Here is a 17,316-nt window from a genome sequence, read left to right as displayed (position 1 = left end):
TACAGGTCTTTACCAGTCTTCACATTTATTTATGAGTCTTTACAGATCTTTACAGTTCTTTACATTTTTTTTGCAGTTCTTCATGAGTCTTCACTGGTCTTTACAGGATTTAACCGACCTTTATGGATCTTTACAGATCTTTACATGCCTTTGTGTCTTTACACATCTTTATGATCGTTACAAGTCTTTATAAGTCTTTACGGGTCTTTACAAGTCTTCAAGGATCAGTAGAGCTCTATAGCGATCTTTACGAGTCTTTAAGGGTGCCCACGAGTCTTTACAAATCTTTCCGGATCTTTACAGGTCTTTACGGGTGTCTACGAGTCTTTACGACTCTTTACGCGTCTTTAGAAGTCTTTACAAGTCATTACAGGTCTTTACGGTTCTTTACTGAGCTTTATGGGTCTTTCCAACTCTTTATTGGTCCTTACGGGTCTTTACGAGACTTTACAAGGCTTTACAGGTCTTTACGGTGCTTCACAAATCTTTACCAGTCTTTACTGGTATTTACAAGTCTTTACGGGTCTTTACAGGTCTTTATTGGTCTTTACAAGTCTTCAAGAATCTGTACAGGTCTTTAGGGATCTTTACGAGCCTTTACAGATCTTTACCGATCTTTACATTTATTTACGAGTCTTTACGGGTCTTTATAAATCTTTACAATTTTTACAATCTTTACGCGTCTTCACAGTTCTTTATGGATCTTTACGAGTCTTTACTAGTCTTTACAGTTCTTTACAAGTCTTTACAGGTCTTTAGATTCTTTACAAGTCTTTACAAGTATTTATGGGTCTTCAAGGATCTGTACAGGTGCTTAGGGATCTTTACGCGCCTTTACCGGTCTTTACGGTTCTTTACGAGTCTTTACGGATCTTTAAAAATCTTTTCGTGTCTTTACAAGTCTTCGTGGATCTTTATAGGTCTTTACAGATCTTTACGGTTCTTTACAAGTCATTACAGGTTTTTGTGAGTCTACGGTTCTTCACAGTTCTTTACTGAGCTTTACGGGTCTTATGGGTCTTTTTGAGGCGTTATTGGTCTTCACAGGTCTTTACGCGTCTTTGTGGGTCTTTACAGTTCTTTACTGGTCTTTACAGGTCTTTACAGTTCTTTTCAACTATTTATGGGTCTTTACAGGCCTTTACGATCCGTTACAAGTCCTTAAGGGACTTTATAAGTCTTTACGGGTCTTTACAAGGCTTTACAGGTTTACGGGTATTTACAAGTCTTTACGGGTATTTACATGGCTTTGTAGGCTCTTTACAAGTCTCCAAGGGTCTTTACGGGTGTCCATGAGTCTTTACAAGTCACTCCAGATCTTTACAAGTCTTTATGGGGCGTCACCAGTCTTTAAGGGTCTTCACAGGTCTTTACAGATCATTATGGGATTTTGCGGGTGTCTACGAGTTTTTACAGGTCTTTATGAGTCTTTACAGTTCTTTACATATCTTTACAGGCCTTTACAAGTCTTTACAATTCTTAACACGTCTTTATGGTTCTTTCCAAGTCTTTACGGATCTTTACAGGTCTTTACGTTTCTTTATCATTCTTTGCATTTCCTTACGGGTCTTTACAGGTCTTCACAGGTCTTTACCAGTCTTTACTGGTATTTACAAGTCATTACAGGTCTTTACAGGTCCCTACGGGTCTTTCCGAGTCTTTACAATATTTACGGGGCTTTACGGTTCATTACAAGTGTTTACAGTTCTTTACAAGTCTTTACAGATCTTTATGGGCCTTTACGGGTGTCCACAAGTCTTTACGAGTCTGTACGGGGCTTTAGGAGTCTTTACGGGTCTTTACAGGTCTTTACAAGACTTTGCGTGTCTTTACAGAACTTTACAAGTCTTTACTGGTCTTCACAGATCTGTATGGGTCTTTACGAGACTTTATGGGTCTGTACAGGTCTTTACGGATCTTTACAGGTCTTTATGGGTATTTACAGGTCTTTACAATTCTTTACAAGTCTTTACAGATCCTTACAAGTCTTTACAGGTTTACTGGTATTTACAAGTCTTTACAGGAATTACAACACTTTGCAAGTCTTTACAGGTCTTCACAAGTCTTTACAGGTCTTTACAGGTATTTACAAGTATTTACAGGTCTTTACGAGTCTTTATGGGTCTTCGCAGTTCTTTACTGAGCTTTACAGGTCTTTACAAGTCCTAATGGATCTTCACAGGTCTTTAAGGGACTTTACAAGTCTTTACGGGCCTTTACAAATATCTCTGAGTCAATGGGCACTAAATTGGACCGTGTAGCATCCGTTGTTTCAGCGCGACACAGCCTCTACGACATCCAAGATGGCCTCTTGGATGCGCACGCACGTTTCCTGCATGACGTGCGCCAGACGCCATCTTGATATAGGAGTTTGCGCAGGCTCAAATATGAAACACTGGAATCATGTAAAGTAGAGAGAAAATGGCTTCAATCAGTGTACAACGCTGATTTAAAGTGATAGACACCATTTTGGGACTTAATGCTCAATTAAACGCACAGTCTTAACCCCGACCATCTGAACGTGTCTTAGAGTGCCTGGAGGACCCCCCACCAGCGCTATTTAAAGGGACCATGCAGGATTTACAGGTTAGTGGCTGGATTATTACTTCTGGCTGCCGAGACATTTGTAACTGTTTTCGGAGGTCTCCTAGACTTCAATACTAAGGTTAGAGGACATAGCCTAACATTTAGAGCCAGGACGTGCAGGAGTGAAGTTAGGAAATGATTCTACACGCAAAGGGTGGGAGACATTTGGAACGCTCCTCTGCAGACGATGCTAGCTCAATTGTGAATTCCAGATCTGAGATTGATAGACTTCTGTGAACCAAGGGTATTAAGGGATGTGGAGATAGGTAACAGGTCCACCATGATCTCACTGAATGGTTGGACAGGCTCAAGGGGCTAAATGTCACTGCCGCTTGCTGCCTCCTGATATGCGCCACCTTCTCCTGCAAGAAAGTGGGACATGTGTCTGGGTGATGTGCCTGTCATGGTTGAATAGCTGCCAGTGTGTGTGGCCTATGAGTTGTGGGTGAGCGGCTTGAAACAATGGTAATGTGTAAGGGCAAGAGGAAGCATCTGATTGGAAGAGTTGAGTACTGATGGAAAGAGTTTGCTGGTATGTGGGTGATGGGGGGTTAGTCCGTGGAGCAGTGGATGCGGCCAGTGGTGTAGTTGGTAGGAGACGTCACTTGACATTTGACCTCACTCACCTTGACCTCTCATGTCAAAGCATTGAACTTCTTCCTGCACTGCATCCATGTTCATGATGCTGTGGGCCTGGCATTGACTTTGTCCCCCGCTGCCTCCCACTGTCTTTTGAGTATATGTCTGGAGGGCCTCTTGCCCCCCCCCCCCTCCCCACTCCCCCACCCCCACCCTGCGGATATAGGATGTCCCTCCTTCTGTCCACCTCTTGCACCCAATGTCTCTAGTGCTTCAGCAGAGAACCTTGGTGCATGCACTCTCACAGGCCTGGTACCAACTCAGATCAGCAGATTGGTGAGGTCTGGTGTGCAGATTGGAGGATATGGGATTTAGTAGTGCGCAACCTTTATTCAATGTTTTAACATAACTCATCAGTGTGTAAACATAAGGATGGGACCTGCATCTGTGTTTTACATGTGCGATGTCTGATCTCTGTTCAGACTCTATGCAGACAGTAGACTGTTATTTTCAGCAAATAACAGGTACAAGCTACCTTTAAGAGATTTCTAAGAACCAGCCTCCCTTTAAGAGATGGTGCTCCCTCTGGTGGTGGAAAGTGCGAATTCCATTCATTCCACATGCAAGGTCTGGAAAGGAAAGCCAATTGCAGGTTAAGTGCTCCCTTGGGACCAAACTTGTGTCTTGCTTGCCCAGGGTCCGTCGGGCGCAGGGTGTTAGCGCATCACCCTAACATCACCCAGAACGGACCCTTATCCAATTTTCCCCCATTTATGTTGTCTTTACAAGTCTTTACAGGTCTTTACAGAACTTTATGATTCTTTAAGGGCCTTTACTGGTCTTTAAGGTTCTTTACAAGTCTTTACAGGTCTTTACGACACTTTTCAGATCTTCGCAGTTCTTTTCTGAGCTTTACACCTCTTTCCGGGTCTTTCCCAGTCTATATGGGCCTTCACAGATCTTTATGGGTCTTTATGAGTCTTTACAAGTCTTTACAGGTCCTTATGGGTCTTTATGGGTCTTTACAAGTGTTTACAGTTCTTTGCGGGTCTTTACAAGTCCTTAAGGGTCTTTACAAGTCTTGGCGGGTCTTTACAAATCTTTACAGTTCTTTTCAAATCTTTGTGGGTCTTTATAAGTCTTAAGAGTTCTTCAAGGGTTTTTCCAGGTCTTTACAAGTCTTTATGGGTATTTACAAGACTATACAAGTCTTCGTAAGACTTTACAGATCTTTACGGGTGTCCACGAGTCTTTATGATTCTTTACGGGTCTTTCTGAGACTTTACGCGCCTTTACAAATCTTTACGGGTCTTTATGTTGACTTTAAAAGTCTTCATGGATCTTTACAGGTCCTTCTGGAACATTACGAGTCTTTACGGGTCTTTACTGGTCTTTAGGGGTCTTTACAGGTCTTTACGGTTCTTCATAAATCTTTACATGTCCTTATTAGTCTTTACGGGTCTTCAGCGTTCTTTCCTGAGCTTCACGCCTCTTTCCGCATCTTTATGAATCTTCACAGATCTTTACGGGTCTTTATGAGTCTTTGCAGGTCTTTACAAGACTTTATGGACTTTTACGAGTCTTTATTGGTCTTCACAGACCTTTATAGGTCTTTATGGATCTTTCCGGCTATTTACAGATCTTTACAGATCTTTATGGGTCTTTATGGGTCTTTACGAATCTTTACAGGTCTTTAGATTCTTTACAAGCTGTTACAAGTCTTTACAGGTCTTTACAAGACTTCAAGGATCTGTACTGGTGTTTAGGGATCTTTACGCGTCTGTACAGGTCTTTACCAGTCTTTATGGTTCTTTACAAGTCTTCACAAGCCATTACGTGACTTTATGGGTCTTTATAAGTCTTTACAGGTCTTTATGAATCTTTACAAGTCTTTGTGTCTTTACAGGTCTTCACAGTTCTTTTCAAGTCATTATGGGTCTTTATAGGCCTTTATGGGTCTTCACAAGTCTTTACCAGTCTTTACTGGTATTTGCAAGTCTTTAGGGGGCTTTGCGGGTCTTTACAAACCGTTACAATCTTCTTAGTCCTTAACGGGTCTTTACATGCCTTTACAGGTTTACGGCTATTTACAAGTCTTTACAGGTACTTGCAAGGCGTTGCAGGTCTTTACGGGTCGTCACAAGTCTTTACAGGTCTTTACAGGTGTCCATGAGTCTTTACGATACTTTACGGATCTTTACAGGTCTTTACTGATCTTTGCAGGCATCTATAAGTCTTTACGGGTCTTTACAAATCTTTACTGGTCTTTATGTTGTCCTTACAAGTCTTCAGGGGTCTTTAAAAGTCTTTACCCTTCTTTACAGATCTTTACGGCTCTTTACGAATCTTTTCAGGTCTTTACAGGCCTTTACGGGTCTTTGCAAACCTTCACAAGTCTTTACCACTCTTTACTGGTATTTACAAGTCTATATGGGTCTTTAAAGGTTTTTACAAGTCTTTACGATCTTTACAAGTCTTTACAGGTCCTTACAAGTCTTTATGGATTTACGGGTCTTTACAGCTCTTTATTGGTCTTTACTGGGTTTTACTGGTCTTTACGGATCTTTATGGGTTTTATGGGTCATTACAAGTCTTCAACAATCTGTACAGGTCTTTAGGGATCTTTACAAATCTTTACGTTTATTTACCAATATTTATGATTATTTACAAATCTTTCACAAGTCTTTACACGCCTGTACATCTCTTTACAGGTCCTTACAGGCCTTTACGGGTTTTTACAGGTCTTTACGGGTCTTTACAAGGCTCTAAGGGTCCTTACAATTGTTCACGGGTTTATGGGTATTTACAAGTCTTTACGGGTATTGACAAGGCTTTACTAGTCTTTTCGGGGCTACACAGGGCTTTATGGGTATTTACTGATGTCCACGAGACTTTACAATACTTTACGGATTTCTATGAGTCTTTATGACACTCTATGGGTCTTTTCGCGTCCTTGCAGGTCTTTACGGGTTTCTACGAGTCTTTACGACTCTTTTACGGGTCTTTTTGCGTCATTACAGGTCTTTACGGGTGTCTACGAGTCTACGACTCTTTCCGAGTCTTTTCGGATCTTTACGGGTATTTAAAAGTCTTTACAAGTCTTTAAGGATCTTTAAGGATCTTTAAGGATCTTTATGGGTATTTACGATTCTTTATAGGTCTTTAGATTCTTTACAGGTCTTTACAAGTCTTCTAGGATCTGTACAGGTGTTTATAGATTTACACGAGTCTTTACGAGTCTTTATGTTTATTTACAGATCTTCAGGTGTCTTTACAGGTCTTTACGGGTCTTCACAGTTCTTTACTGAGCTTTACGCCTCTCTTTGGGTCTTTCTGAGTCTTTATGGGTCTACACAGATCTTTACGGGTCTTTACAACTTTTTATGGGTCTTTACAGTTCATTACAGTTCTTTACAAGTATTTACAGGTCTTTACGAGTCTTTACAGGTCTTTAAAATTTTTACAAGTCTTTACATGTCTTTACAAGTCTTCAAGGAACTGTACAGGTATTTAGGGATTTTAACGAGTCTTTACAGGTCTTTACCAATCTTTATGATTCTTTGAGTCTTTATGGGTCTTTACAAATCTTTAGGGGTCTTTATGTTGTCTTTACAGGTCTTTTGCTGGTTTTTAAAGGTCTTTACGGTTCTTTACAAGTCCTGCTATGTCTTTACGGATCTTTGCAGTTCTTTACTGAGTTTGACGCCTCTTTCTAGATCTTTCCAAGTCTTTATGGCGCTCACAGATCTTTACGGGTTTTTACAAGTCTTTACGAGTATTTACGGGTCATTAGAAATCTTTACGGGTTCATATTATCTTTACAAGTCTTCAGGTTTCTTTACAAGTCTTTGTGGGTCTGTACGAGTCTTAACAGTTCTTTACAACATTTTGTGTTTACGGGTCTTCACAAGTCCTTACCAGTCTATGCGCATTTACAAGTCTTTACAGGTCTTTTCAAGTCTTTATGATCTTTACAAGCCTTTGCGTGCCTTTATGGATGTCCATGAATTTTTACGATTCTTTACAGGTCTTTATGAGTCTTTACGGGTCTTTACAAGTCTTCAAGGTTCTGTCAGAAAGATCCGTAAAGAACTGTGAAGACCTGTAAGGACTTGTAAAGATCGTAAAGACCTGTAAAGACCCATATAGACTTGTAGATACCAGTAAAGAGTGGTAAAGAGTTGTGAAGACCTGTAATGACTACAGGTCTTTACAATTCCTTAGGGTCTTTACGGATCTTTACAGGTCTTTGCGGGTGTCTAAGAGACTATACATAAGCACATAAAAACATAAGAAATAGGAGCAGGAGTAGGCCAATCGGCCCCTCGAGCCTGCTCCGCCATTCAATAAGATCATGGCTGATCTGATCCTAACCTCAAATCTAAATTCATGTCCAATTTCCTGCCCACTCCCCGTAACCCCTAATTCCCTTTACTTCTAGGAAACTGTCTATTTCTGTTTTAAATTTATTTAATGATGTAGCTTCCACAGCTTCCTGGGGCAGCAAATTCCACAGACCTACTACCCTCTGAGTGAAGAAGTTTCTCCTCATCTCAGTTTTGAAAGAGCAGCCCCTTATTCTAAGATTATGCCCCCTAGTTCTAGTTTCACCCATCCTTGGGAACATCCTTACCACATCCACCCGATCAAGCCCTTTCACAATCTTATATGTTTCAATAAGATCGCCTCTCATTCTTCTGAACTCCAATGAGTAGAGTCCCAATCTACTCAACCTCTCCTCATATGTCCACCCCCTCATCCCCGGGATTAACCGAGTGAACCTTCTTTGTACTGCCTCGAGAGCAAGTATGTCTTTTCTTAAGTATGGAGACCAAAACTGTATGCAGTATTCCAGGTGCGGTCTCACCAATACCTTATATAACTGCAGCAATACCTCCCTGTTTTTATATTCTATCCCCCGAGCAATAAAAGCCAACATTCAGTTGGCCTTCTTGATCACCTGCTGCACCTGCATACTAACTTTTTGATTTTCTTGCACTAGGACCCCCAGATCCCTTTGTACTGCAGTACTTTCCAGTTTCTCGCCATTAAGATAATAACTTGCTCTCTGATTTTTCCTGCCAAAGTGCATAACCTCACATTTTCCAATATTGTATTGCATCTGCCAAATCTCCGCCCACTCACCCAGCCTGTCTATATCCCCTTGTAGGTTTTTTATGTCCTCCTCACTCTCCACTTTCCCTCCCATCTTTGTATCATCATACGAGTCTTTACGGGTCATTACGAGTCTTTATGGTTCTTTACAAGTCTTTGCAGTTCCTTACGGGTCTTTACAAGTTTTTAACGAGTCATTACAGGTCTTCACAACTCTTTACCACTCTTTACTGGTATCTACAAGTCTATATGGGTCTTTACGGGTCTTTACAAGTCTTTACGATCTTTACAAGTCCTTACAGGTCTTCACAGTTCTTTACGGATCTTTCTGAGTCTTTACCAGTCTTCACAGATCTTTAATGGTCTATATGGGTTTTTCTGAGTCTTTACGGGTCTTTACAAATCTTCAAGGATCTGTACAGGTCTTTAGGGATCTTTACGAGTCTTTGCAGGTCGTTACAAGTGTTTACAGTTTTTTACAAGTCTTTACAGATCTTTACGGGTCTTTACGGGTGTCCACAAGTCCTAACAGGGCTTTACAAGCTTTTACATGTCTTCACAGGATGTTACAGACCTTTACAAGTTTTTACAGGTCTTTATGGGTGTTTATGGGTCTTTACGGGTCTTTACGAGTGTTTACAGTTCTTTAGATTATTTACAAGTCTTTACAGGTCTTTACAAGTCTTCAAGGATCTGAACAGGTCTTTAGGGATCTTAACAAGTCTTTAGAGGCCTTTACCAGTCTTTACGTTCATTTATGAGTCTTTACGGGGCTTTACAAATCTTTAAGTGCCTTTACAGATCTTTACATGTCCTTACAGTGCTTTCCAAGTCTTTATAAGTCTTCAGGGGTCTTTACAGGTCTTTACGGATCTTTACAGGTCTTTGTGAGTCTTTAAGGGTCTTTACTAGTCTTTACGGATATTTACAGGTCTTTATGGGACTTTACAAGACTTTATGAATCTTTACCGGTCTTTAGGGATCTTTACAGATCTTTATGATTCTTTACGGGTCTTTACGGTCTTCACAGATCTTTACGGGTCTTTGTGAGTCTTTATGGGTCTTTACTAGTCTTTACGGGTCTTTACGGTTCTTTACTAGTCCTGACAGGTCTTTGTGTGTCTTTAGGGAGCTTCGCAGTTCTTTACTGAGCTTTACGCCTCTTTCCGGATCTTTCCAAGTCTTCATGGGTCCTCACAGAATTTTACTAGTCTTTACGTGTCTTTACGTGTCTTTACAGGTCTTTACGAGTATCCACGAGTTTTTACGATACTTTACGGGTCTTTACGAGTTTTTACAATCTTCAAAAATCTGTACAGTTCTTTACGGGTCTTTACGAGTATTTACGGGTCTTTACCAGAGCTCGCAGATCTTTACGAGGCTTTGCGTGTCATTACAGGTCTTTAGGGATCTTTACATGTCTTTACAGATCTTTACTAGTCTTTACAGGTCTTTACGGTTCTTTACTAGTCCTGACAGGTCGTTATGTGTCTTTATGGATCTTCGCAGTTCTTTAAAGAGCTTTACGCCTCTTTCCAGATCTTTCCAAGTTTTTATGGGTCTTCACAGAACTTTACTGGTCTTTACAAGACTTTACAGGTCTTTACAGGTCTTTAGGGGTCTTTACAGGTCTTTACGGGTCTTTACAGGCGTCTACGAGTCTTTACAAATCTTTATGGGTCTTTATGTTATATTTACAAGTCTTCAGGGGTCTTTACAAGACTTTACAGGTCTTTACAGGTCTTTAAGGTTCTTTACAAGTCCTAACAGGTCTTCACATGTCTTTATGAATCTTCGCAGTTCTTTCCTGAGCTTTAGGCCTCTTTCCTGATCTTTCCAAGTCTTCATGGGGCTTCACAGATCTTTATGCATCTTTATGCATCTTTATGGGTCTTTACGGGTCTTTTCAGGTCTTTACAGTACTTTTCAAGTCTTTGTGGGTCTTTACAATCCTGACCTGTTCTTTACAACTCTTTACGGTCTTTAAGGTTTTTTATGAGTCTTTATGGTTCTTTACGAGTTTTTGCAGTGCCTTACGGGCCTTGACAAGTCTTTACCAGTCTTCACTGGACATTACAAGTCTTTACGGGTCATAACGGATCTTTACAGGTCGTTGCGGGTGTCTAAGAGTCTTTATGGGTCTTTACCAGTCTTTACGAGTCATTACGGGTCTTTACAAGTCTTTACCACTCTTTACTGGTATTTACAAGTCTATATGGGTCTTTACGAGTCTTTACAAGTCTTTAGGATCTTTACAAGTCCTTATGGGTCTTCACAGTTCTTTACGGATCTTTCTGAGTCTTTACCAGGCTTCACCGATCTTTACGGGTCTATATGGGTCTTTCCGACTCTTTCCAGGCCTTTCCGGATCTTTACAAGTCTTCAAAGATCTGTACAGGGCTTTAGGGGCGTTACAAGTGTTTACAATTCTGTACACTTTACAGATCTTTATGGGACTCTACGAGTGTCCACGAATTCTTACGAGTCTGTACGAGGCTTTACTAGTCTTTATGGGTCTTTACAAGACTTTACGCGTCTTCACAGGACGTAACAGACCTTTACGAGTCTTTACGGGTCTTTACAGGTCTTTATGGATATTTATGGGTCTCTACAGGTATTTACAGGTCTTCACAGTTCTGTACAAGTCTTTACAAGTCTTTGCGGGTCTTTACAGGTCTTTATGGGTCTTTTCAAATCTTTGTGGGTCTTTACAAGTCTTAACAGTCTTTTACAATTCTTTACAGGTCTTTATGGGTCTTCACAAATCTTTACCAAACTTTACTGGTATTTACAAGTCTTCATGATCTTTACATGTTTTTACAGTTCTTTATGGGTGTCCACGAGTCTTTATGATTCCTTACGGGTCTTTACAAGACTTTACAAGTTTTCAAGGATCTGTCCAGGTCTTTCGTGTCTTTACGAGTCTTTCCGGATCTTTACGAGACTTTACAGGTCGTCACAGGTTTTTACGGATCTTTCCGGGTCTTTGCGGGGGTGGTGCCAGAGGACTGGAGAATTGCAAATGTTACACCCTTGTTCAAAAAAGGGTGTAAGGATAAACCCAGGAACGACAGGCCAGTCAGGTTAATCTCAGTGGTGGGGAAACTTTGAGAAACGATAATCCGGGACAGAATTAACAGTCACTTGGACGAGGGTGGATTGATTAGGGAAAGCCAGCACGGATTTGTAAAAGGCAAATCGTGTTTAACTAACCTGATAGAGTTTTTTGATGAGGTAACAGAGAGGGTAGATGAGGGCAATGCAGTTGATGTGGTGTATATGGACTTTCAAAAGGTGTTTGATAAAGTGCCGCACGGTAGGCTTATCAAGATTGCGGCCCATGGAACAAAGGGGTCAGTAGCAGCATGGATACAGAATTGGTTAAGTGACAGGAAACAGAGAGTAGTGGTGAACGGTTGTTTTTCGGACTGGAGGGAGGTGTACAGTGGTGTTCCCCAGGGGTCGGTGCTGGGACCACTGCTTTTCTTGATATATATTAATGACTTGGACTTGGGTGTACAGGGCACAATTTCAAAATTTGCAGATGGCACAAAACTTGGAAGCATAGTAAACAGTGAGGAGGATAGTGATAGACTTCAAGAGGATATAGACAGGCTGGTGGAATGGGCGGACACATGGTAAATGAAATTTAACGCAGAAAAATGCGAAGTGATACATTTCAGTGGGAAGAACGAGGAGAAGCAATAAGAGAGCACAACTCTAAAAGGGGTACAGGAACAGAGAGATCTGGGGGTATATGTGCACAAATAGTTAAAGGTGGCAGGGCAGGTTGAGAAAGCGGTTAAACAAGCTTACGGGATCCTGGGCTTTATAAATAGAGGCATAGAGTACAAAAGTATGGAAGTCATGATGAACCTTTATAAAACACTGGTTCGGCCACAACTGGAGTATTGTGTCCAGTTCTGGGCAGTGCACTTTAGGAAAGATGTGAAGACCTTAGAGAGGGTGCAGAAGAGATTTACTAGAATGATTCCAGGGATGAGGGACTTTAGTTATGTGGATAGACTGTAGAAGCTGAGATTGTTCCCCTTGGAACAGAGAAGGTTGAGAGGAGATTTGATAGAGGTATTCAAAATCATGAAGGGTCTAGACAGAGTAGATAGAGAGAAACTGTTCCCATTGGTGGAAGGGTCAAGAACCAGAGGGCATAGATTTAAGGTGATTGGCAAAAGAACCAAAGGTGACATGAGGGAAAACTTTTTTACACAGCGAGCGGTTAGGATCTGGAATGCACTGCCCGAGGGGGTGGTGGAGGCAGATTCAATCATGGCCTTCAAAAGGGAACTGGATAAGTACTTGAAAGGAAAAAATTTGCAGGGCTACAAGGATAGGGCGGGGGAGTGGGACTGGCTGGATTGCTCTTGAATAGAGCCGGCACAGACTCAATGGGCCCAATGGCCTCCATCCATGCTGTAACCTTTCTATGATTCTATGATTCTATAGGCCTTTGCAAGTTTGTATGGGTCTTTAAATTCTTTACGGGTCTTAACAAGTATTTACGGGTCTTTACGGATCTTTACAGGGCTTAACAGGTTTTTACAAGTCCTTCGACTCCAGAGAACGTGAGTTCAAATCCCACCATGGCAGTTTGAGGATTTGAACTCAGTTTGAAAAAAAATCTGGAATAAAAACTGGTATTAATCAAAGTGACCATGAAGCTGTCGTAAAAACCCAACTAGTTCACTATTGTCCTTGAGGGAAGGCTGTCCTTACTCGGTCTGGCCAAAAAGTGACTCCAGTCCCACACTGACGTTGACTCTTAACTGTCCTCTGAAGTGGCTTCGGTAACATAACCACTACACAACCGTACCCACTTAAGTACAGAAAGCACTTATATTTCAGTCAGTGAGAACTTGGCTGCACTCACTTCAGATAACCCTTCTTTTGTCTTTCTTTCAGGGTGTTGTGTTGGGCTGCTATTTTGGTGCTGCTGCTCTCTACATCTGGGCCATTGGCATCCTGGCTGCAGGTCAGAGTTCAACCATGTCAGGAACATACACAGGACAGTTTGTCATGGAGGTAATTTTTGATTTAGATTTCTAAAATAAAAACAGAATCGAATACTGTATAACTCCTGCTGATTGTAAACAATTTTACAACACCAAGTTATAGTCCAGCAATTTTATTTTAAATTCACAAGCTTTCGGAGGCTTCCTCCTTCCTCAGGTGAATGTTGTGGAAATGAAATCCTCGAAATGAAATCTCATTTATAAATCACAGAACAATGCTTGGTGATTACAGACAGTTTTTTCAACTGCCCGTTGACAAGGCAAATCAGTGTGCAGACAGACAGGTGTTACCTACAAGGTCTCCGAATATACAAATCACCAAAAAAAAACACAGAGATAGAGGTAGAAACATAGAAAAGACAGCAACTGACCCATTATATTAAAAACAGATAACATTTGTTCGCTGGTGGGGTTACGTGTAGCGTGACATGAACCCAAGATCCCGGTTGAGGCCGTCCTCATGGGTGCGGAACTTGGCTATCAATTTCTGCTCGACGATTTTGCGTTGTCGTGTGTCTCGAAGGCCGCCTTGGAGAACGCTTACCCGAAGGTCGGTGGCTGAATGTCCTTGACTGCTGAAGTGTTCCCCAACTGGGAGGGAACCCTCCTGTTTGGCGATTGTTGCGCGGTGTCCGTTCATCCGTTGTCGCAGTGTCTGCATGGTCTCGCCAATGTACCATGCTCTGGGGCATCCTTTCCTGCAACGTATGAGGTAGACAACGTTGGCCGAGTCACGGGAGTATGAACCATGCACCTGGTGGGTGGTGTCCTCTCGTGTGATGGTGGTATCTGTGTCGATGATCTGGCATGTCTTGCAGAGGTTGCCGTGGCAGGGTTGTGTGGTGTCGTGGACGCTGTTCTCCTGAAAGCTGGGTAATTTGCTGCGAACGATGGTCTGTTTGAGGTTGGGTGGCTGTTTGAAGGCGAGTAGTGGAGGTGTGGGGATGGCCATAGCGAGGTGTTCGTCGTCATTGATGACATGTTGAAGGCTGCGGAGAACATGACGTAGTTTCTCCGAACCAGGGAAGTACTGGACGACCACACCCTTCAACCAGACGAAATCGAAGTTCTCAGCCGAGGGCTCAATTTCTGCCCCACGACCAAAATGGACCCCACTAGTCTCGCGGCGGACACAGAGGAATTCATCAGGAGAATGAGGCTCCGGGAATTCTACCACAAACCCCAAGATTTCAGCAGCGAACCCAATGAGACAATCAACGATCCGGAACAGCAGACAGAGGGATCCGTGGTACAGCAACCGAAGAGGAAAGAGTCAAACTGGACTCCTCCGGAGGGTCGCTGCCCTCAGCTGGACATGTATGCACAAGCTGTCAGGAAATGCGTCAATGCCAGATTCATCAGCCGCACTCAGAAGACAGTCCAGAATGTCACCCAGAACGCAACGCCATCAACGCTCTCAAGACCAACCGCAACATCGTCATCAAACCAGCGGACAAAGGAGGAGCCATCGTCATACAGAACAGAACGGACTATTGCAAAGAAGCATACCGACAACTGGACAACCAGGAACACTACAGACGGTTACCCGCAGATCCGACCAAAGAACACACCCACCAGCTCAACAAACTGATCAAGACCTTCGATCCGGACCTTCAAAGCATCCTACGCGCTCTCATCCCACGTACTCCCCGCGTGGGAGACTTCTACTGCCTCCCAAAGATACACAAAGCCAACACACCCGGACGTCCTATCATATCAGGCAACGGATCCCTGTGTGAGAACCTCTCTGGATACATCGAGGGCATCCTGAAACCCATCGTACAGGGAACCCCCTGCTTCTGTCGCGACACTACAGACTTCCTACAAAAACTCAGTACCCACGGACCAGTTGAACCAGGAACACTTCTCACTACGATGGATGTCTTGGCACTCTACACCAGTATCCCCCACAATGACGGCATCGCTGCAACAGCCTCAGTACTCAACACCAACAACAGCCAATCTCCAGACGCCATCCTACAACTCATCCGCTTCATCCTGGATCACAAACACACGGAACAGCCACGGGGACCAAATTCGCACCCCAATACGCCAACATTTTCATGCACAAGTTCGAGCAGGACTTCTTCACTGCACAGGACCTCCAACCAACACTATACACCAGATACATCGACGACATTTTCTTTCTATGGACCCACGGCGAGGAATCACTAAAGAGACTACACGATAACATCAACAAGTTCCATCCCACCATCAAGCTCACCATGGACTACTCCTCAGAATCAGTTTCTTTCTTGGACACACGAATCTCCATCAAAGACGGGCACCTCAGCACCTCACTCTACCGCAAGCCCACGGACAACCTCACGATGCTCCACTTTTCCAGCTTCCAACCTAACCACGTCAAAGAGGCCATCCCCTATGGACAGGCCCTGCGAATACACAGGGTCTGCTCAGACGAGGAGGAACGCGATGGACACCTACAGACGCTGAAAGACGCCCTAGTAAGAACGGGATATGACGCTCGACTCATCGATCGACAGTTCCGACAGGCCACAGCGAAAAATCGCATAGACCTCCTCAGGAGACTAACACGGGACGCAACCAACAGAGTACCCTTTGTCGTCCAGTACTTCCCCGGAGCGGAGAAACTACGCCATGTTCTCCGCAGCCTTCAACATGTCATCAATGACGACGAACACCTCGCTATGGCCATCCCCACTACTCGCCTTTAAACAGCCACCCAACCTCAAACAGACCATCGTTCGCAGCAAATTACCTAGCTTTCAGGAGAACAGGGTCCACGACACCACACAACCCTGCCACGGTAACCTCTACAAGACATGCCAGATCATCGACACAGATACCACCATCACACAAGAGGACACCACCCACCAGGTGCATGGTTCATACTCCTGTGACTCGGCCAACGTTGTCTACCTCATACGTTGCAGGAAAGGATGCCCCAGAGCATGGTACATTGGCGAGACCATGCAGACGCTGCGACAACGGATGAACGGACACCGCGCAACAATCGCCAAACAGGAGGGTTCCCTCCCAGTCGGGGAACACTTCAGCAGTCATGGACATTCATCCACCGACCTTCGGGTAAGCGTACTCCAAGGCGGCCTTCGAGACACACGACAACGCAAAATCGTCGAGCAGAAATTGATAGCCAAGTTCCGCACCCATGAGGACGGCCTCAACCGGGATCTTGGGTTCATGTCACGCTACACGTTACCCCACCAGCGAACAAATGTTATCTGTTTTTAATATAACGGGTCAGTTGCTGTCTTTTCTATGTTTCTACCTCTCTATCTCTGTTTTTTTTTGGTGATTTGTATATTCGGAGACCTTGTAGGTAACACCTGTCTGTCTGCACACTGATTGCCTTGGCAACGGGCAGTTGAAAAAACTGTCTGTAATCACCAAGCATTGTTCTGTGATTTATAAATGAGATTTCATTTCGAGGATTTCATTTCCACAACATTCACCTGAGGAAGGAGGAAGCCTCCGAAAGCTTGTGAATTTAAAATAAAATTGCTGGACTATAACTTGGTGTTGTAAAATTGTTTACAATTGTCAACCCCAGTCCATCACCGGCATCTCCACATCACAACTCCTGCTGAAACTGTACAGGGCTCTGGTCAGACTCACCTTGAGCACTGTGTCCAGTTCTGGTCAGACCCACCTTGAGTACTGTGTCCAGTTCTGGTCAGACCCACCTTGAGCACTGTGTCCAGTTCTGGTCAGACCCACCTTGAGCACTGTGTCCAGTTCTGGTCAGACCCACCTTGAGCACTGTGTCCAGTTCTGGTCAGACCCACCTTGAGCACTGTGTCCAGTTCTGGTCAGACACACCTTGAGCACTGTGTCCAGTTCTGGTCAGACCCACCTTGAGCACTGTGTCCAGTTCTGGTCAGACCCACCTTGAGCACTGTGTCCAGTTCTGGTCAGACCCATCTTGAGTACTGTGTCCAGTTCTGGTCAGACCCACCTTGAGTACTGTGTCCAGTTCTGGTCAGACCCACCTTGAGGACTGTGT

The 17,316-nt window shown here is 43.3% G+C and overlaps 1 protein-coding gene across 4 annotated transcripts in view; it reads left to right on the top strand.

Moving 5' to 3' along the window:
• The window catches only part of LOC137307324 (natural resistance-associated macrophage protein 2-like), a 218,548-nt gene that overhangs the window by 153,880 nt on the left and 47,352 nt on the right, over positions 1 to 17,316 (top strand). For all 4 annotated transcript variants that reach the window (XM_067976801.1, XM_067976800.1, XM_067976799.1 and 1 more), the window contains one exon: positions 13,201 to 13,320. In XM_067976801.1, coding sequence (XP_067832902.1) covers positions 13,201 to 13,320 — 120 coding nt within the window. The remainder of the gene's footprint in view (positions 1 to 13,200; positions 13,321 to 17,316) is intronic.

Source organism: Heptranchias perlo, chromosome X (assembly GCF_035084215.1).
Source record: "Heptranchias perlo isolate sHepPer1 chromosome X, sHepPer1.hap1, whole genome shotgun sequence".
Classification (NCBI taxonomy): Eukaryota; Metazoa; Chordata; class Chondrichthyes; order Hexanchiformes; family Hexanchidae; genus Heptranchias; species Heptranchias perlo.
This window is presented reverse-complemented; position numbering and strand designations above follow the sequence as displayed.